Here is a 21,548-nt window from a genome sequence, read left to right as displayed (position 1 = left end):
TTAAAATGTGACAAAAAGGACAATACGTCACTGTCTCTCTGTGATGGTTAATAGGAGAAAAGTAGAGTTAACTGCCACTCTACCAGTAAACTCAGCTCCATAACTGTCCCATCTTCTTTTATCGGTTAAGATTTAACGTTTGAGAAGCTGTAAAATTTAAGTATTATCATTGACGTTTAAGCGCGTTTCATCGTCCCACTCTCACAATAAATGAGGTTAAAAGTGGAAATAAATGACATCATAACTACGACGTCGTTTTCAGGCTTTGCAAAACGAAACGACACCGTTGCTTTGGGTCACACTTCACAGAGAGTTCTTCCTGGTAGAATGACGCCAGAAAATTAAGGCAGAAAGGAATTACAAACAACAAACACTACCGGTAAATATCCTCTTCATTTCTTCTCTTTAGGGTTTTTGTGTAAACCATTAAAGCTTTCACTCAAGTTTCTTATAATGGCGACTGAGTTGTCGATCAAAACAGACAGAGTGGAGCAATTCTTCGACGACTTGGAGGCACAAAGAACGATTCTTTCCTCATGCACTCAGTTATTTAAAACCCTAACCTACCATTTCACTTCCCTCCAAGAGTCCCTTTCCCATAAGTCCAAATCCCTAGAATCGAAATTCCTCTCTTTAGAATCCACCTCCAGCGAAACTCTACAATCCCTCAGCCAACGCGAGAACTCAATCCCCGAACGCGAGTCAGTCGCCATTGCTCTCCTCAAGGACCAAAAAGAAGCCGCCTTGGCCGATTTTCAAAAACCCGCCAAATCCACCGAGCTATCCGAGACCTTAAAGTCCTTGTGTCGTAAAATGGACTTCTCTGGACTATTAAAATTCATCATCTCCAAACGAAAGGAATCCATGTCGTTGCGCGCTGAGATTTCTGGGGCAATTACGGAGTCCGTGGACCCACCGAGACTGCTCCTAGACGCCGTGGAGGAGTTTTTAGTTCAGAAGATGGATAAAGTTGGGGTTACGGATAAAAGGTGGGCTTGTGGAATGCTGGTTCAAGCCATGTTTCCGGAAGGAAATAATGGTAAAAAGGCTGTGGGGCCCGAGTTTGCGAGAAGCGTGGTGGAGAGAGCGGCGGGGATTTTGGAGAGCTGGAAGGAGCAAATGTTTGATACTGAATTGGGTCCCGCGGAGGCTGTTATGTTTTTGCAAATGGTGGTGGGTTTCGGGTTGAGTTCGAGGTTTGATAATGAGTTTCTTAGGAAACTGGTTTTGGATTTTGCCTCCAGAAGGGATATGGCCAAGCTTTCGGCATGTTTAGGTTTCGGCGAGAAATTGGGAGGTTTGTTCTTTATAACTTTGAAGAAAAGAGTTATGTGGAGTGAAATGCATATTTCTTTATAAACTGCTATTTATGTTTTCTTGTAAAGGATGAAAACTTTCTTTATATGACTGTGAAATACAGTGTAGCTATTCAAATTTCATGAGGTAGACAAATCTGAGAATATGATATCTTTTTATGTTTACTAGTCCGATGAGAGTATCAATATTCTTGTGTTTTTAGTAGCCTAAGAATCATATTTGAATGCAAAATGTTGCATTTTCTTCTGCCTGATTTGTTGGTGAAAGTGGTCATGTTTTGGAAATTCTTTCCTAGATATTCCATGTAATGATGCAGCAGAAAATTGAGTTTTCAACAGTGTGTTTTCTTTGAAATTTTCTTTGTACTTTAGATTGAAAATAATGGGCTCACTATTATATCCACTTTGGCATATGTGATTCATGTATTAATGTGAATGCATGTAGCATCATATAAAACGTGCAGAAATTGCTGTCCTCATGATTTTATTGTTGGTTTGAAGTAAGAATGGCTATAGCTTTAGTTGGAACTAGGATTGGTGTTATTTACTTTACTACCTCTGTTACCTTCAACTGTGAAGGGTATTTGGTGAAGTGAGAACTATTTTTACATCTTGCTGATGTCTTGTAGTACTCTGAGACTTTATATATGTTTAGCTTATCATTGTCTTTAAAATTTCTGTCATGAATGCAGCTGGTGAAACATTTAGCTAATTCTTATTTCGGGAAGATACACAAATTTGTTCTCTTTCAAATGTATATATCATCCCATGCTTGCATATATGTATACAAATATGGTACCCACATATATGAAAATATATATCTGATCTTTTTCCTTTCTCTCAGTTGCAGTATAACATCAATATGAATGGACAAATTCTTACTACCACATAATCTTAGAAGTAGTGACTCTGTAATTCATGTTGTATACCTTCTCAAAATATGCATGAGTTCACAGTCCACACATCTTAATATTTTTTAGAGGTCTGATTTTTAGAAACTAGGACCCTCATTTGCTATTTGTGAAGTTGCATTTGCTCTGATTTTAAATAAATAAATGGAAAATATGTACCTCATTATGTGGTCTCTATACCCTCTTTTGTTACTTGGTATCTACTTCTGTATCCTCCCCACAGATCAAAGATGTGTGTTGACGGTGTAGATCATTGCAATATTTTGAGCATGTCTTTTTATTTCCGATTATAGGATTCATATTTTCAGAAGTAATATGTGTACTTGAGGCAAAAACCAAATAATATGAAAAATAATGATCTATGTGATATTGGGTTTCAGAGTTTACTTTAATTTGTTGTTAACTCAACTTAGTTCAGTGTCAATGCTAAGTTTGTTGGAGTTGGCTGAATGAATTGTTTTACCCTATTTGATTGGTACTTCTATCTCCATCTCTTTCACCCTCTCTGTTTACTTTATATAATATAATAATATATGTTTTGTTTCTGTGGGATTAATTTTTAACTTCAGCCAGTATTTTTTATTTTTATTTTTATTTTTTTGTTTTCTTTACTATGTGGTCCATCTTCCCCTTTTCTATCACAACCCAAATTAAACAGATCCACCTTCGAAATTGGCAGGGGAATTTTTATCTCTAGACTCTTTCGTTCACCACAAGAAATCTAACCAACTAGACTATCTCATGAGGGATAATATAATATAAAATGCTTAAAACTAAAAGGAACTGCTATCATTAAGAAAAGATGAACTAAACGAAAACATGAATTCTCTGGTCTTTTGTTTTATGATTGGTTGCATTTGTCTATTGTATCGGAATTTTATCAATTGGCCAAGTTGATTGAAGAAATCTATGAATTTTACAGATATAATTGATGAATTAGTGAAGAGTGGTAAAGAGGTAGAGGCGGTTTATTTTGCTTCTGAATCTGGCTTAACTGAAAGATTTCCTCCAGTTTCGCTGCTCAAGTCCTATCTCCGGAATTCAAAAAAGAATGCTACAACCATATTGAAGAATGGCAATTATAGCAATGTGGCAACGGTATGTGGACTTTTACCTTCTGTTTTTGAACTAACCGTTACATGCAATAGTATTAATATATTATGATTACTTTGTATCTATTAACTATTGTACTTCCAGGAGGAATCAAGCAATGTGGAATTGAATTCCATTAAAGCCATCATTAAATGCGTAGAAGACCATAAGCTTGAATCAGAGTTCTCTGTTGATAGTTTAAGGAAGCGAGCTGCTCAGCTTGAAAAGAGCAAGGCAGAAAGAAAGAAGAGTTCAGCAACCAATAGCAAACCCCAAAATAAGCGAGGCCATGGTTCTAGTAGTAGCCGCAGCAGTGGACCACCTGCCTTCCGGCCAGCTAAAGCAGCCAAGTTTTCAAATGCTTACCAATCTTTTGGCCGCAGGAACCCAGCCCCCCCAACACCACATAGCCCAGCACCAAGATATTCTATTTCTACCCCATACAACTATCCAAACCAAACTGTCTATGAAGGTGCTACCGCTGCTCAATATGGAACAACTTATGGTGTGCCCCACGCACAAAGTCCTGCCGCCATCCCTCAACAGCACTACTCACTCCCAGTAGACAATATAGGTGCCGCTGGGTTCAGAGCCAGTGGTTCTTATAGTTCACAAACTGGGTATGGTGCGTATGATTATAGTTCTGCACCAGTGTCCTCTTACCAATCGTCATCATATACACAATAGTATGAAAGGAGCACTAGTCTGACCATTAGTCATTTTGTTTTGTAGATTTTTGGTAGTTGGCATTATATTTTTGGATTCGTTTGTTTATTACTACAACTACTACGGAATTAAATGTGGGAATGGTTCAGATTCCCCATAGAGGCATTATTAATTATTTTGTTTGGAAGCTGGATTTGATTCCCGTTTTCAAATTTTGACTATGCTGATTTCTTATTTTCTCTGTGAAATTCGTCAAGCTCACGGATTTGGATAAACTTGACCGACTAACTAAGCACTGCTGGCATTTTCACTTAAATTTAATTCAAGTTGCTCACTGATTGTAATTTAACAAAATAAATAAACAACTTAAAGCGTTTTAGGCAAAATGGTTTAGCAAATACTCTTTCACCTTCCAATACGTCAAACGACCATATCAATATCTTTGCAGATTATTTATTTAAACTTAAAGCTAAATAAGTTTGTTTCATAAATCCTAGATTCAAATCACTTCCTTTTTTTCATGTATCGGCTATTGACCCAATCCAGATCTTGACCATCCTCAATCGTAATATAATATACAGACGATGAATAGAATAGAGACTGCTGAATTGTCTTTTAGCAGTTCACTTCAATTAATTTCATACGTTTTTCCTTTCATTTAATTAACCTTTAGTTGGCAGGTTTAAATATAAGCGGTTAACCCCATAACCTGCTGCCCATAGGTCCGTTAGGCAATTTTAGGCTCTAATTTCTCTTATTGTTATTTCCGGCTTCTGGGCTACATTAATTTATTTTACAATTTAACTTACTTGGATCATTTCTAAATACGAATTTATGCGTGATTATTATTATCAGTATATGACCAAAATCTGTTGATAACAAACTTTATGGGTGATTAATTTAAAAGCTCCCATCTGAATTTTTATATAATTTTAGAAAATGAAGCCAGTCCGCACCAACAAACCAAGCCAAAGGGTTTGCTCTATGTTGATATGGCCACAATGGGAAGGCCACCAAAGCCATGGTTAACGGGTGCTTCACATAACTTCATTTCAGTAAGTGAAGCACGTCGGCTAGACATCAAGGCTTCAGGAGGTGGAGGCACATTAAGGCAGTCAACTCATGGTCACAACCGATACAGGGAGTGTCTCGGCATGTCAAACCACGATGAAACTGGGTCCGGCTACTTAGATTTCTCGATGGCACGATGGATGACTACCAAGTTGTTCTTGGCTTAGAATTCATGGAACAAGTCAGGGCATTTCCCTTGCTGTCAACTAACACATTTGTATCATGGACAAGCAAGCTTGTTGTTGCCCACTAGCCGCTCTACAACCAAGCGCGAAGACAGCGACACTCTCGCTATGCAGTTCAAGAAGGCTTAAGAGAAAGGAAAGCTACTTGGCCCTCCTTAAGCAATATGACCACGAGGAGCCAATCCCGCCAGAAGGCAGTGCCCCCGAGTTAGCACAAGTACTCGAGCAGTTTATTGATGTCTCACCAAACGACTGCCAAAGAACTACCACCTAGAAGGGAGGTAGACCATCAGATTGAGCTGGAAACAGGCTCCAAGCCACCTACCGAGGGTCCTTACCGTATGGCACCACCGAGCTTGCGGACTAAGGAGCAGTTACGAGAACTACCTAGATGCAGGTTCATCAAGCCCTCCAAAGCTCCTGGGTGGACCAATTCTGTTCAAAGGAAGAAGGATGGTTCCTTGCGCATGTGCATAGACTACCGAGCACTGAACAAGGTATCTCTTAAAAATAGCTATCTTATTCCTTGTTGCCGATCTTTTCGATTAGCTAGGGCATGCTGCTACTTCCCAAATGATCTGCGGTCAGGTCACTATCAGTGCGCATAGCCGAAGGCGACGAGCCAAAGACCACCTAGTTACAAGGTATGGGTCTTACGAATTTTTGGTTATGCCATTTGTCTAACAAATGCACCCCACTTTTGCACTTTGATGAATAAGATATTCCATTGTACCTCGACCGGTTCGTGGTCGTCTACCTAGATACATAGTGGTGTAGAGCAAAACCTGGGAGGATCATATGCGGCACCTCAGGAAGTGTTCCAAGTCTTGCGGGACAACAGCTGTATATCAAGAAAGAGAAATGCTCTTTCGCCAAGCCGGAGGTAATTTCTTGGTCACAAGATTAGGGATGGGCAGCTTATGATGGAGGATAACAAAATGCAGGCCATTCAAGAGTGGGAAACACCCCCCAAAGTGTCGAAGTTACGATCCTTCTTTGATTAGTAAACTACTACCGCCGGTTAATCAAAGGCTACTCACAAACAGCCCCGTTGATAGACTTACTCAAGAAGAGCAAGCCGTGGACTGGTCTAGATGAGTGTCAAGCCCCCTTTGAGGAGTTTGAAAGCGCATCAGCAAGGAACCTGTGCTTGTCTTGCCAGACCATACTCAACCATATGAAGTGCACACAGACCACATCTGACTTTGTCATCGGGAGTATCATGCAGAATGGCACTCCGATTCTTACGAGAGTCGAAGCTCAATGAGACCGAGCGCGTTACACTGTCAAGAAAAGAGATGACAACCATCATATCCTGCCTTAGAGTATGGCGACACTCCTTGCTGGGTCACAGTTTGTTACTTGACAGACAACGTCGCGCACAAGCTACTTTCGACCCAAAGAAGTTGAGTCTGAAGCAAGCACGATGGCGACTTTCTTGCTGAGTTTGATTATGTTTTGGAGTACAGCCGAGCAAAACCAATATGGTGGTAAGACACTAAGCCAATGCGAGTTGGCTAGCATCGTCAAGTCACAAGCTCATTGACTGACCGAATCAGCAGGACCCAGCATGAGATATGACTCGAATATCATTGCCTTGGTAAAGAAGGGAAAACTCGGAGGTTTTGCTGACCGAGGCTTACTCTACACCAAAGGCAACCGCTCTTACTCCCGAGATGGGACAATCTGAGGAAAGAACTGATCAAGAGTGTCATGACTCCTTGTGGGCAGGTCATCCAGGTATGAGACACACCCCTTGCCTCTTAAAATCTGCTTACTATTGGCCTGGGATGCAGATAGCATTGGGGTATGTACGTACGTGCCTTGTTTGTCAACAGACAGGTACTGCCAACAACAACCGGTAGGCTTGCTAACAACCATTGCCCGTGCCCGAGAGACCATTGGGAGAGTGTCCCTCATAGACTTCATCACATGTTGCCAAAGTCCGAGGGATCCGGGAGCATCATAGTCGTTGTAGACAGATTTAGCAGTTGCCACTTTCATCCCTGCATCCACCGATTGCACAGCAGAGGAACATCCAAGTCTTTCTTCCGTAACATCATCAAGTTATGGGACATTCCGACAAGCATAGTCAGTGATCGAGATCCTCGGTTCACCGGGAGATTTGGACAGAGTTATTCAAGATGCTAGGATTAAACCTAAACTTCTCGACCACTTTCATCCCCAAACTGATGATAGACGAACGCGTCAATGCATTGTTAGAGCTATATTTGTGGCACTATGTGAGCGCTAGCCAGAGGGATTGGCTAAGCTCTTTGACACAGCCCAATCTCATTTAACTGCAGCGGAGGAGGCAACCAACAAAAGTCCTTTCGAGATCATCATAGGACAACAACCGAACCACACTCTTTCCCTAGCCACACGCTATGATGGGAAGAGCCCTGCAGCCTTCAGGTTAGCCAATTCTGGCACGAACATACGAACTTGCGCGTGCAGCCCTACACAAAGCAGCGAATAGAATGAAAAAGTGGGCTGACAAGAAAAGAGGGCACGTTGACTTCCAGGACGGTGATCTTGTTCTCGTAAAGCTACTGCCCCAGCAGTTCAAGACATTAAGGAAGGTGCACAAAGGCCTCGTGCACAATATGAAGGCCCTTTCAAGTGATACAACCATCGACAAAGTTTCGTATCGACTCCACTTCCTCCGAAACTGAAGATACACCCGGTCTTTCATGTAAGTCTGTTGAAGCCATTCCATGAAGACCCAGAGGAGCCATCCCGAGGAGTCTCTTAACAGCACCAACGCCGTTGTAACATCCTTTGATAAGGAAGTTGAAGAAATACTGCGACAGAATTATTCGTCGACTGGTGTGCCAAACTATCGGGAATACTTCATCAATAGAAGGGACTTCTTGATGCCGAAGCCAGTTGGAGACCGAAGACTCATTGTGGCATTTCCAAGACTCATCTTGCGCTACAAAGATAATGCGACGAGGGCGTCGTAGCATTAGGTGCGTGAGAATGTCAGACAGCCTGCTTGCCGACTCAAGCATTGCACGTTGCTTACACATTAAGTATACTTCAGGGTGAAGAGACTTAGAGCTAAGTTAACGCTCAGCAGCTAGTTCGACGACTAAGCACCTTCGTTTCCAAGGTCGCTCCAATGCTCGACACCTATGTAGCTTAGTCACATTTATTTTGAGGAGCTTGAGCTATAAATAGCCAACTCCACCATGTAAAGTTCATACTGAATTCCATCATACAGAGTTTAGATTTTCTTTACATTTCTCTTTCTTTATACTTGAGCCTGTGAGTTGTGTGAGCGTTAGCTGCTTAATCATTTCCGACGAGTTAAGGCTGTAGCGAACTTAGCAAAGAATAAGTACGTGATAATAGGGACAAAATCGAAGATAAGCTCAATTCATGCTTCCATAAACTCTGTCGGTCCACTCTCGAATTTTGTCATTGCATTTCTTGCCACATCACCAGATTCAGTCCAATCCATCACTGAGGTGCAGTACCAGTGAAGTCATGGTAAAAAGCTTTTGTTAAAATGTGACAAAAGGACAATACGTCACTGTCCTGTTTGGTTAATAAGGAAGAGGAGACAAGTAGAGTTAACTACCACTCTACCAGTAAACTCAGCTCCATAACTGTCCCGTTTTCTTTTATCGTAGCCAGGATTTGACGTTGAGAAGCTGTAAATTTAGTATTATCATTGACGTTTAAGCGCGTTTCTCGTCCCACTCTCACAATAAATGAGGTTAAGTGGAAATAAATGACATCATAACTACGACGTCGTTTTCAGCTTTGCAAACGAAACGACAACCGGTTGCTTTGGGTCACACTTCCAGAGAGTTCTTCTGGTAATGACGCCAGAAAATTAAGGCAGAAAGGAATACAACACACAAACACTACCGGTAATATCTTCTTCATTTCTCTCTTTAGGGTTTTTGTAAACCATTAAGCTTTCACTAAAGTTTCTTATAATGGCGACTGAGTTGTCGATCAAACAGACAGAGTGAGCAATTCTTCGACGACTTGGAGGCACAAAGAACGATTCTTTCCTCATGCACTCATTTATTTAAAACCCTAACCTACATTTCACTTCCCTCCAAGGTCCCTTTCCATAAGTCCAAATCCTAGAATCGAAATTCCTCTCTTTAGAATCCACCTCCAGCGAAACTCTACAATCCCTCAGCCAACGCGAGAACTCAATCCCGACGCGAGTCAGTCGCCATTGCTCTCCCAAGGACCAAAAAAAGCCGCCTTGGCCGATTTTCAAAACCCCGCCAAATCCACCGCTATCCGAGACCTTAAAGTCCTTGTGTTCGTAAAATGGACTTCTCTGGACTATTAAATTCATCATCTCCACGAAAGGAATCCTGTCGTTGCGCGCTGAGATTTCTGGGGCAATTACGGAGTCCGTGGACCCACCGAGACTGCTCCTAGACGCCGTGGAGGAGTTTTTAGTTCAGAAGATGGATAAAGTTGGGGTTACGGATAAAAGGTTGGGCTTGTGGAATGCTGGTTCAAGCATGTTTCCGGAAGAAATAATGGTAAAAAGGCTGTGGGGCCCGAGTTTGCGAGAAGCGTGGTGGAGAGAGCGGCGGGGATTTTGAGAGCTGGAAGGCGCAAATGTTTGATACTGATTGGGTCCGCGGGAGGCTGTTATGTTTTGCAATGGTGGTGGGTTTCGGGTGAGTTCGGGTTTGATAAGGAGTTTTCTTAGGAACTGGTTTGGATTTTGCCTCCAGAAGGGATATGGCCAAGCTTCGGCATGTTTAGGTTTCGGCGGAAACTGGGAGGTTTGTTCTTTAATCTTTATAACTTTGAAGAAAAGAGTTATGTGGAGTGAAATGCATATTTCTTTATAAACTGTCTATTATGTTTTCTGTAGAGATGAAAACTTTCTTTATATGACTGTGAAATACAGTGTAGCTATTCAAATTTCATGGTAGACAAATCTGAGAATATGATGATCTTTTTATGTTTACTAGTCGATGAGAGTATCAATTATTCTAGTGTTGTCAGTAGCCTAAGAATCACATTTGAATGCAAAATGTTGCATTTTCTTCTGCCTGATTTGTTGGTGAAAGTGGTCATGTTCTGGAAATTCTTTCCTAGATGATTCCATGTAATGATGCAGCAGAAAATGAGTTTTCAACAGTGTGTTTTCTTTGAAATTTTCTTTGTATTAGATTGAAAATAATGGGCTCACTATTATCCACTTTGGCATATGTGATTCATGTTATTAATGTAATGCATGTAGCATCATATAAACGTGCAGAAATTGCTGTCCTCATGATTTTATTGTTGGTTTTGAAGTAAGAATGGCTTAGCTTTAGTGGAACTAGGATTGGTGTTATTACTTTACTACCTCTGTTACCTTAACTGTGAAGGTATTTGGTGAAGTGAGAACTATTTTTACATCTTGCTATGTCTTGTAGTTACTCTGAGACTTTAATGTTTGCTTATCATGTCTTTAAATTTCTTGTCAGAGACAGCTGGTGAAACATTTAGCTAATTCTTATTTCGGGAAGATACACAAATTTGTTCTCTTTCAAATGTATATATCATCCCATGCTTGCATATATGTATACAAATATGGTACCCACATATATGAAAATATATTTGATCTTTTCCTTTCTCTCAGTTGCAGTATAACATCAATATGAATGGACAAATTCTTACTACCACATAATCTTAGAAGTAGTGACTCTGTAATTCATGTTGTATACCTTCTCAAATATCATGAGTTCACAGTCCCACATCTTATATTTTTTAGAGGTCTGATTTTTAGAAACTAGGACCCTCATTTGCTATGTGAAGTTGCATTTGCTCTGATTTAAATAAATAATGAAAATATGTACCTATTATGTGTCTCTATACCCTCTTTGTTACTTGGTATCTACTTCTGTTATCGTCGCTTCCAAAGGAACCAAGACGGCAGAGATGGAGGCTTCCCAAGAACGTGGTCGTCCGGAGAAAGTCGACCCCAACCCCAACCCCTCAAGGCAGAGAGGTAAGTCCAAAGATTTTCTTTCCAGTTTTGACTCACGCTTATCTCGTGTAGAAGAAAGGGTGAGCACGCAGTCGGAGGATCTAGATCATCGAGTGGACGATCTAGAGTCAGAGGTTACCGAAACCCACACTGTCGTGAAAGCTATGTTGCTTCAAATGGAAGAGTTGCTCAGGACTGAAATGGGGAGAATCCGTGAGGAGTTCGTAGGGGAGCTGGCCAAAACCCGTCATGTGTTCCAAACTGAAATCAACAGGACACTTGTTCGTTTAGACGAGGTGCAAGCTGATTTAGCGTGATGCAAGCGCGGCATGGTTGCAAGGACCGGCAGCAACGTCATTGAAAGCCAAAGGATTGACGTCCCAAGGCCTAGAAGTTTTGGTGGCTCAAGCAAGGCACAAGAGGTTGACAACTTCCTGTGGGGACTAGACAAGTACTTCGGGGCCGTAGGCGTCACGGAGGAAAGCTCGAGGATTGAAACTGTAGTCCTCTATCTCACAGACACCGCAATGTTGTGGTGGAGGAGACGAGAAGGAGACATCGAAAAAGGTATTTGCACTATCTCTACTTTTAATGATTTTAAAAGAGAGCGTAAACGGCAGTTTTACCTGGAGAATGCCGAGGATGAGGCAAGAGCTCGCCTGCGAAGGATCAAGCAAACAGGTACAATCCGTGACTATATCAAGGACTTCACCGACTTGATACTAGAGATCCCGGAGATGTCCGACAAGGACTCGCTCTTCAATTTCATGGATGGGTTGCAATCATGGGTGAAAACAGAGCTAAGGCGTCAGGGAGTACAAGATCTTGCCACGACCATAGCAGTTGCTGAAAGTTTGATTGATTACAGCACCCAAAAAGAATATACTGGCAAATCCAAAGATAAGAAGGGCAGCTTTGTTAAAGGCGCGGGAGACAGGGGGCAATCCAAGGAGAGCAACCAAGACACCCGCCAAGACTACTCCTCATCCAAAGGTAAAGACAAGGGCAAACGTTGGGACAAGAGCGCCAACAAACCCCGCAACAACTGCTTCATTTGCAATGGGCCTCATTGGGTGAAAGACTGTCCGGAGAAGAAAGCTCTTACTTCCCTCTATCCAGCCTCATGGTGTGGGGGAAGGGCAAGCCAACCGAAACAGTAGTGATGGGCCATATGGGATCGATGCAACTACTCAATGGGATTCAGTCCGCACCAAAACCCGCCAAAGGGTTCTCTATGTGATATGGCCATCAATGGGAAGGCCACCAAAGCCATGGTAGATACGGGAGCTTCACACAACTTTATTTCAGTAAGTGAAGCACGTCAGCTAAGTATCAAGGCTTCGGAGGTGGAGGCACCATCAAGGCAGTCAACTCAGTGGCACAACCGATACTGTAGTCGCTCGACATGTCAGAACCACAATGGGAACTTGGTCCGGCTACTTGATTTCTCAGTGGCACCGATGGTGACTACCAAGTTGTCCTTGGCTTAGAGTTCATGGAACAAGTCAAGGCATTTCCTTGCCATCAACCAATACTATGTGTGTCATGGACGGGAACAAGCTTGTGTGTTGCCCACTAGCCGCTCTACCAAGCCGGAGACAGCAATACTCTCGGCTATGCAGTTCAAGAAAGGCATCAAGAAGAAAGAGGAAGCTACTTGGCCATCCTTAACAATATGACGACGAGAGCCAATCCCCAGCGGCATGCCCTGGAGGTACCACAAGTACTCGCCAGTTTGTTGATGTCTCACCAAACGAGCTGCCAAAGGAACTACCACCTAGAAGGGGTAGGTACCACCAGATTGAGCTGGAACAAGGCGCCAAGCCACCTGCCAAGGGTCCTTACCGTATGGCACCACCTGAGCTTGCGGAATTAAGGAGGCAGTTACGGGAACTCTAGATGCAGGGTTCATCAAGCCCTCCAAAGCTCCCTAGGGCGCACCAGTTCTGTTTCAAAGAAGAAGGATGGTTCCTTGCGCATGTGCATCGACTACCGAGCACTAACAAGGTATCTATTAAAAATAGCTATCCTATTCCTTTGATTGCCGATCTTTTCGATCAGCTGGGGCATGCCCGCTATCTCACCAAATTGGATCGCGGTCAGGTTACTATCAAGTGCGCATAGCCGAAGGTGACGAGCCAAAGACCACCTGCGTTACAAGGTATGGGTCTATGAATTTTTGGTTATGCCATTTGGTCTAACAAATGCACCGCCACTTTTTGCACCTTGATGAATAAGATATTCCATCCGTACCTCGACCGGTTCGTGGTCGTCATCTAGACGCATAGTGGTGTATAGCAAAACCTGGAGAGGCACATGCGGCACCTCAGGGAAGTGTTCCAAGTCTTGTGGGACAACAAGCTGTATATCAAGAAAGAGAATGCTTTTTCGCCAAGCCGGAGGTAATGTTCTTGGGTCACAAGTCAGAGATGGGCAACTTATGATGGAGGATACAAAGTGCAAGCCATTCAAGATGGGAAACACCCCCAAAGTGCCGAAGTTACGATCCTTCCTTGGATTAGTAACTACACCCCGATTTACAAGAGCTACTCAGCAAAACAGCCCCATTGAAAGACTTCACAGAGGCAAGCCTGGCATTACTTCATCAAATGAAAGGGACTTCCGATACTGAGGCCAGTTGGGAGACCGAAGACTCATTGTGGCAATTCCAAGACTCAATCCTGCGCTATAAGGATAGTGCGACAGGGCGTCGCAACATTAGGTGCGGAGAGATGTCCCCCAGCCTGCTTGCCCAAGCATGCTGCACGTTACTTACTGATTAAGTATACTTCAGGGTGACAAACTTAAGAGCTAAGTTAACTTAGGGGCTAGTTACGACTCCAGCTAGGTTGGGCGACTAAGTGTAACACTACTGAAAACTAGTACACGCATGCATAATAACAATGTAAAATTGGGCCCAAAGTTTTCTTTTCATTTCAATTCATATGTCTTTATACACAAAGAGTACTGTTTACAAAAATTTGTTTTAAAAGAACAACAGGAAACAGTGTAGCTATTCCTCTTCGCTTGCCGACGCCCCTCCGCACTGCATCATCGCCTAGATCCTGCATCCCAAAGGAAAATAACGGGGTGAGCACAAAATAATGCTCAGTAAGTAAAACCCTCTATCTGTCTGTCCCCGTATGTATAACTCTTAATTGTTTCCTTATACTATTTCTGATTCTATCTCTGTTTCTACTAAACATCATGGCCTTATCTTACCGGAGGTACGGCCAGATGGCGTTCACACAGCACCATCTCACTCTTCGTGACTAGCGGGTGGAATTCACACAGTACCAACCCGTTCTTAGTGACTACCGAGTGGGGGTCACAAAGCACCTACTCGGTTTCTCCTAACTATCGAGTGGATCACCTAGCACCTACCCTTTCTCATGACTCTTGGTGAACGATCACCAAGCATTAACCCGTCTCTAGTCACTGTCCGGTGATGATCACAAAGCATCAACCCGCTTCTACTAAATGTTGGATGATGGTCACAAAGCATCAACCCACTTATCTAACACTAACCGTAGTGGTCACAAAGCATCTACCCATTTTCTACTACCATCGGTGACGACCACAAGCATCGACCCATCTCTAAGGCTATTCTAGTGATCACAAAGCATCAACCCGATTCCCATGACTATCGGGTGATGATCACAAAGCATCAACCCATCTATTCTACTCTTCTATTACTCTATTCTAGCATTCAATGCTCTCTACCCTAGAGTAGTTGTACCCACCAGCTCTCACTTAGGGTACTTGCATACACAATTTTCTTACACTTTCTTAGTCACTTTTCCATATACAACTAGTGCCTATGGATGGTTCAACTTCACCAATGCACTTATGAGATGCCAACATGCAATGTTGCGAATTAAGGTTCACTACTCCCACTCAAACCTCTATTAACATTTCATCAAACAACTCATGTGCACTATAAAACTCTATTATACAATGATTCTAAAAATTTTTCTAACCATCCAAAATGGGGAAAAACCCCTTCACATGACCACAAAACCTGTCAAAGAAAGCACTTCCAAAAAGGATCCATAGCACCCTTCAATTTCATCTCAAACTACCTTTCCAACCCAACAACTCATTTCTCATATTTGCAAGTTATTAACATTCACAAAGCATAGAAATCTCTATTTAAACCTCCATACATGGCATATTATATGTACATCACATACTACATCATTTCTATCAAAACCCTAATCAAGAGAATTCATAAGTCTCAACTTGGGTTGGGTTTTACTTACCTTGTTATGGAGAGACTCACCAACTCTTCCTTTCACTTGTTTTGCTTGACTTTTTCTCTACTCTTAACCAAAAGAACAAAAACCCTTAAACTTCAATATAACTTAAAACTCACAAATCACACAACTTAAAAGGAATCCTTACCTTAGGAGCCTTGGTTGTTTTTTCTACCCCAATCACTTCAAAACCTTGGAATTCCTTGATCAAAAGAAAAGAGAATTAGAGGAGCAAAGATGGAGAGTTGCGTTTTTGAGAAGAAGAATGAGGTTTGCTAACTTAATTCCTTTAAATGAAATTTATACCAAAGCATTCCCATTTTGCCCTTACTCTTCTTTGGGAATTCCATCTATATCCTTTGATTCATTACAAACTCACCCCCATAACAACACATTCTCCATGAAAACCTTACAATTAACTCCCCACTTTTCCTGCTAATATGGTTAGAATCGTCAATTTGCCCTTAGGGAAGAAAATATCTAAAACTCAACAAACATTTTAAACGGTCTGTCGCCGCGGCGAAGAAACTTCTGTCGCCGCGGCGAAACTGCCAGGAGTTTCCCCGTGGTTTCAACACATCTTCGCCGCGGCGAGTTCTTCTTCGCCCCGGCGAACTTGGTACACTAAACTTCTTCTATTTTCACCAATTTCCGTGCAAACATTCAACACAACACTCAACCAAACAATATTACCAAAACCAACTCAAATAAGAGCGAAAGAAGAAACAACAACTACGTACCTCAAGTGGGGCGTTACACTAAGCACCTTCGTTTCCAAGGTTGCTCCAATGCTTGCCACCCACGAGCTTCGTTTCCAAGGCTGCACCAATGCTCGACACCCACATAGCTTAGTCATTCATTTACTTTGAGGAGCTTGAGCCTATAAATTGGCAACTCCACCATGTAAAGTTCATAACTTGAATTCCATCAATATACAGAGTTTATATTTTCTCTATACTTCTCTCTCGTTTATAAGCTTTTAGCCTGTGAGTTTGTGTGAGCGTTAGCCTGCTTAGCTTATTTCCGACGAGTTAAGGCCGCATGAACTTAGCAAAGAAGTTAAGTGCGTGACATTAAGCTCCAATTCCTCTTTTACATTTCTTACATCTTCTATTTCTTCCTAATTAGGTATTATGATAGCCAGAATTAGAATATAATAATACTTAACCTAAAGGTAGAAATAAGACCATAAAAAATTATTATATTAATCAATAAAAAGATATTAAAAGAAAATTACCTCAATGGCATTGAATTGAGAAGAAGAGTTCTCTGATTTAGTTTTACTGCATTCTTCCATCTTTGGTACTATGATGTTAACGGATTACCCTAAATAAAATACAAAAAAACAAAAATTCTATGTTATAAATATGATTCATTAATTCAATTAAAAAATAATAATATTAGTACTTCATTAATCTTCTAGAGCAAAACCACATTCAACTCAATTCCTAGAGCAAAAGCAATTTCAGTTTCTAAAACATTCTACCCACTGCCACCACTTTAAACATCACTACACCACCACATTTTCAGATGTTTGAAATTGATTCATGGCTTACAAGTCTATGTTGTTTAATAAATATATTAAATGACTTTTAACTTTTGTAAATTTTAACTATAAGGTTAAATGAGTATTTCATTGATCTTAACATTAACTTTTATGAACGGGAATTCATTATTCACCCATGAAGGGAATATAATATTTATTATTTAAAACTATATTAAAAATCAATAAATAATATAAAATATTTGTATACTCACAGACTCTTTACATCTTTGAACAAAAATGGACCAACGACTTGGTGGAAAATGTTGGAAAAATCTTATTTCAATACCAATTAATAGACCACATTCAAGTTCAACCAATACAATTACCGTTGCAGAGACCACATAATTAATTCATCTAATGTAAACTGACATTTATTTTAATCAAAGTAGATGTAGCTAAATTACAAAAGACCTGAAAAAAGGAAACATAAAGACCAAAAAACAATGTAATAAATGAGCTAATGTTTCATACTCATAGCAAGGCCCAAAATCCAAATTACATATCTGCATTTTGACTTCTCTATGTAGGCACATAGTGAAATTCACTTTTAACTTTAACAATCACATTGAGATACAACATATCTCACCAAACAACTAGAATACAATTGAAAGCAACTAATCTTGTACCTAAATGTCTTCCAGGAATCTGTAATGAACCAAAACTGCAGAATCATGATGGAAAATGGAGACCATTTCTTGGTTACACACCACTTTACTTGAATGCTCCTCAACTTTCCAATGGCACTCTATAACACAACTTGTTAATATAGAATTATAGGCATAAATTCACTTATTGATCAAACAGTCATGGTAAATGATTCGAGTCATTGAGAGGTAAATAACATCATATTTCCCAATGCAGAAATCATTTTCAGACCACATTAATAGAATTCCTATTTCCTACTGTGGAGTGGGTACTCTAATCGTTCAATTCTAAACCCTTTTCTTTTTTGTGGATTGAAATTCCACTACAAAAGTCTCTTTCTCGGCCTAGTTTGTGGGATTTGAACTCTTTCTCTTTTTTTCCTTACCTAGCTGGTGTAATTAAAAAAACCCCTTGTTCATAGGAATTACAGAAAGTTTTTGAGGATTGTTCCTAGGAAGCGAAGCAACCTCTTCTTTTTGTTTTCTCCTAGGTTTCCTTTTCCCTCCTTGAATCTCTCAATAAGAAGCTGGAGAGGAGAGATGGCATATAAGAAGTGGAACTCACTCGAATAGAGAGAGTGTAGGCTCACTCATAGGTCAGGGGCTAGTACAGCAAACAGGGGTTTCAATTCCCACAGAGCTAGTGGGAAATCAAAAAGACCTGTGAACTAAAAAATTTCCGTGAGCATCAAACTCCTGTATGGTCTTTACCGCTTGGGAACCTTAACCTCGCCTATCCCCTCAAAGCAGCTCTATGGTTCGCTTCAGGTATTACACTCGCTGGAGTTAAATCAAGCTTTAGAATATCTTGCACAACTACATTATTCCAAATAATGGCACAACACTGCCTTAGGTCTAAATCAAATGCTATTTCAACCAAGGGAAAAGACAACTTACCGTCCTCAATGCAACAAAGAATCTTTCTCCATATCAATGTCCAAGTTCTAACCTCTGAATAGGTAGGATTAAGAAATAAGTTAGCTCCAAACCAGAAAATGTCCAAAACATTTTATTGAAGGAAAATGAAGATTACCTCTCAGCAGCTTCTAGAGAACAAGGCAATGGAGAAGAGCGCGAAGATGAAGAGAGCGATGGAGATGGAGAAGAGCACGAAGATGAAGTTAGCGATGGAGATGGAGAAGAGCGATGAAGATGAAGAGAGGAGATAGAGAAGAGCACGAAGATGAAGACATGCGTATGGAGATGGAGAAGAGAGATGAAGATGAAGAGATGTGAGGAGATGGAGAGGTGGAGATGGGAGATGGAGATGGAGAAGAGCAGTTAGCAGAGCAGCCAAAAACGGTGATGGAGAATGCGCAAAAAAGAAAGCATGGAGAAGAAGATTGACATATTGAAATGGATGATGTGGCAAGTGATGACGTGTCAGATGATGTGAATTGCCACATCACCTGCCACGTCACTTTGTAAAATCTTCTTTGTATTGGCCTTTGTAAGAGTAGTGTTATTGAATCAAAAGGGGACGAATTTTTTTTTTTTTTAGAAGAAATCATCTATTGACAACTCTCTTTCTCGTGTGGTTCCATTACAATTTAATTGGAGTAAGAGAACCGCTACTTTCCTCAATGATATCTCAGAAGAAGTAAGATAAATTATATTAATGTGAACAAGTAAGAGAAATTTTATTAAATGACATTAATTTGGGGAGGGAGTAGTAGAAGAAAACTAGCACTTTTTTGAAAGTCTATTAAAATAAAGAAGAATTTCATTTCACATAAATTGATGGATGAAATTGCACCCATATAAACAATCCCTTACACTATTCACCCATCTCCTCAAACCTAATCCAAGCCTCCCTCCATTGCAAAAACTCAAAATCCAATGATTAAAAACCGTTTTTGTGTTAGATTAGAGTTAAAGAACAAGACTTTGATTTGCTTTAAGCAAAGAAAACACACCACATGCATTCCAACTGTTCCAATCAAAATTGCGATTGATAAGGTATTTATTTGCTTTTTAAAACAATTATTTAGAAGTTAGGATTGTGAGTTTAAATGTTTGCTTTGGACATGCATTTGTTGTGATGATTTTGTTTTGATTGGGTTTTAATTATTGAGAAAGTTAGGGTTTGTTTTGAGTTTTTGAATGATTTTTTGTTTAGATTTAGGGTTTATGATGAAGTTTTGGGTTTAAGATGGAAGAAATTGTTGATGGTTGTGCAAAATGGTGAAAATTAGGGTATCGGCGTTGAAGAAGAGGGCTACGACCTACAATTTTTTTTCTGATTGGGGGTTTCAGATGGTCCGAATGCCTTTATTGGACAAAAATTGCAGGTCCCCGATAGGGAAATATCTAATACCCATACAATTGGAGGGTAAGACAATTTTTTTTTTTTTTTTGACATCGAATCTGTCAAGTACTCATAAAAATTAAATAAAAAAAATGTTCAGGCTTGAGGGACCAACCCACTTGATTAAATAGGCAAATAAAATTGTCCTAATGAAATGACAAAGCTTTAAATACAGCAATCCAAATTAATTGACTCCAAATGTGACCAACATTAAGGACAACAAAATAGACCCACTTAACCAACCCAGGACTTGCAACTAAGGCAAGGGCTCATAAGAATCGACCAATAACTAAGGCCCGACTCCATAATAAAACTATTAAATAGGAACAATATCTCCACAATTAAAATTCCACTAACTCCAGACTTCATGACACGTACACACCAGTAAGTTGATTTCTCTCTTTTGTTGCTAACCTTGGATTTTTGAATGGCTGAGATTCTCCTTAGCACACAAGGCCCATGATAGACCCTCCTTCTTCGAAAAACTTGTCGCAAGGTTCCCAAATTTTTCCTTGAAAGCTTGGCATCTTCCCAGGAAGCATTCTCCTCTTCCATTCCAACCAATTTTACTCAAATTTCAATTGAAAAATGGTTCCATGGCATTTCAGTCTTCTGTCAAGGATGCATTCCGACTCTGGATGAATAAACCCATCGAGATTGGTAAGGGTACTTAGGTTGTGGAATGGAGTAGAGCCTAGGCGTTGCTTCAGACAAGAAATATGGAATATTGGATGTATCTTGGTCTCAAGAGGCAAATTAGCAATAAGCGACATTCCCTACCTTATCAATGATCTGAAAAGGCCCATAAAATCTTGGGGAGAGCTCTGATTCTTCCTGCCGCTGACAGTCGATGGTAGGTTCAGGCGAAGATAGGTGTAACATACTGTATAGCTAGTATTCTTTGAAAAATATATGATAAAATCCACTAAATAACTATATATATATATATGATATAAAATCGAAAATTATAATATAATTCATATAAATATATACACAAAATACTGTATATTTCAGTAAGCACAAGGTAATCTTGAACAATGCCGCCAAACTCCTCCACTTGTTGTCCCAGCCGGTCGTAAATATCTAGTACCTGCAAAACAGTAAAATAACAGAGTGAGCACAATTACTCAGTAAGTAAACAAAATGCACTACTGTGTTTTCTCCATTATTCATGTTCCGAATTTCCTTTTCTCACTTTAATCTTTGCTAATATTCTTTATTTCTTTTGATACTCTGATTTGCTACTTATAAACGTGCAAAGACAATAAATAAAACCGTACATCGTCGAGCACATAAGAAGTACTGAATCAGAAGTAGCATAATACATATGCAGAATATAAAACTTTCCTGAGAAAAGAACTTTCTTTCCTTTTCTGTTTTCTATCTCTTATGTTGTATCTCTTTCTTTTCTTATCTGTTTCTCTTTCTTTCTTTCTTCTTTTTGGTTTGCTGATCGGACTAGGTTGATGCATGGATTTGGAACCCTAGCCATGTGAGTGGGTACAGTCCTATCTACATGCATGTGACGGATGTACAAATACTGTATCTCTCTGCTGTGGCTGCTCACCCTGGTGGGTGTATGTAGGTA

General features: G+C 40.4%; 1 protein-coding gene across 1 annotated transcript; it reads left to right on the top strand.

Annotated features, from left to right (window-relative positions):
- Positions 1-303: 303 nt before the first annotated feature.
- On the top strand, positions 304-4,006 carry LOC116123141 (FRIGIDA-like protein 4a). Its single transcript, XM_031408944.1, has 3 exons — positions 304-1,297; positions 3,150-3,325; positions 3,425-4,006. Exons 1-3 carry the CDS (start codon positions 454-456, stop codon positions 4,004-4,006), a joined length of 1,602 nt encoding a protein of 533 aa, XP_031264804.1. The 5' UTR covers positions 304-453.
- Positions 4,007-21,548: the final 17,542 nt, after the last annotated feature.

The sequence above is a fragment of the Pistacia vera genome, unplaced genomic scaffold (assembly GCF_008641045.1).
Source record: "Pistacia vera cultivar Batoury unplaced genomic scaffold, PisVer_v2 Contig140, whole genome shotgun sequence".
NCBI lineage: Eukaryota > Viridiplantae > Streptophyta > Magnoliopsida > Sapindales > Anacardiaceae > Pistacia > Pistacia vera.
The sequence above is the reverse complement of the archived record's forward strand: the minus strand, read 5'-3'. Positions and strand labels throughout refer to the sequence as shown.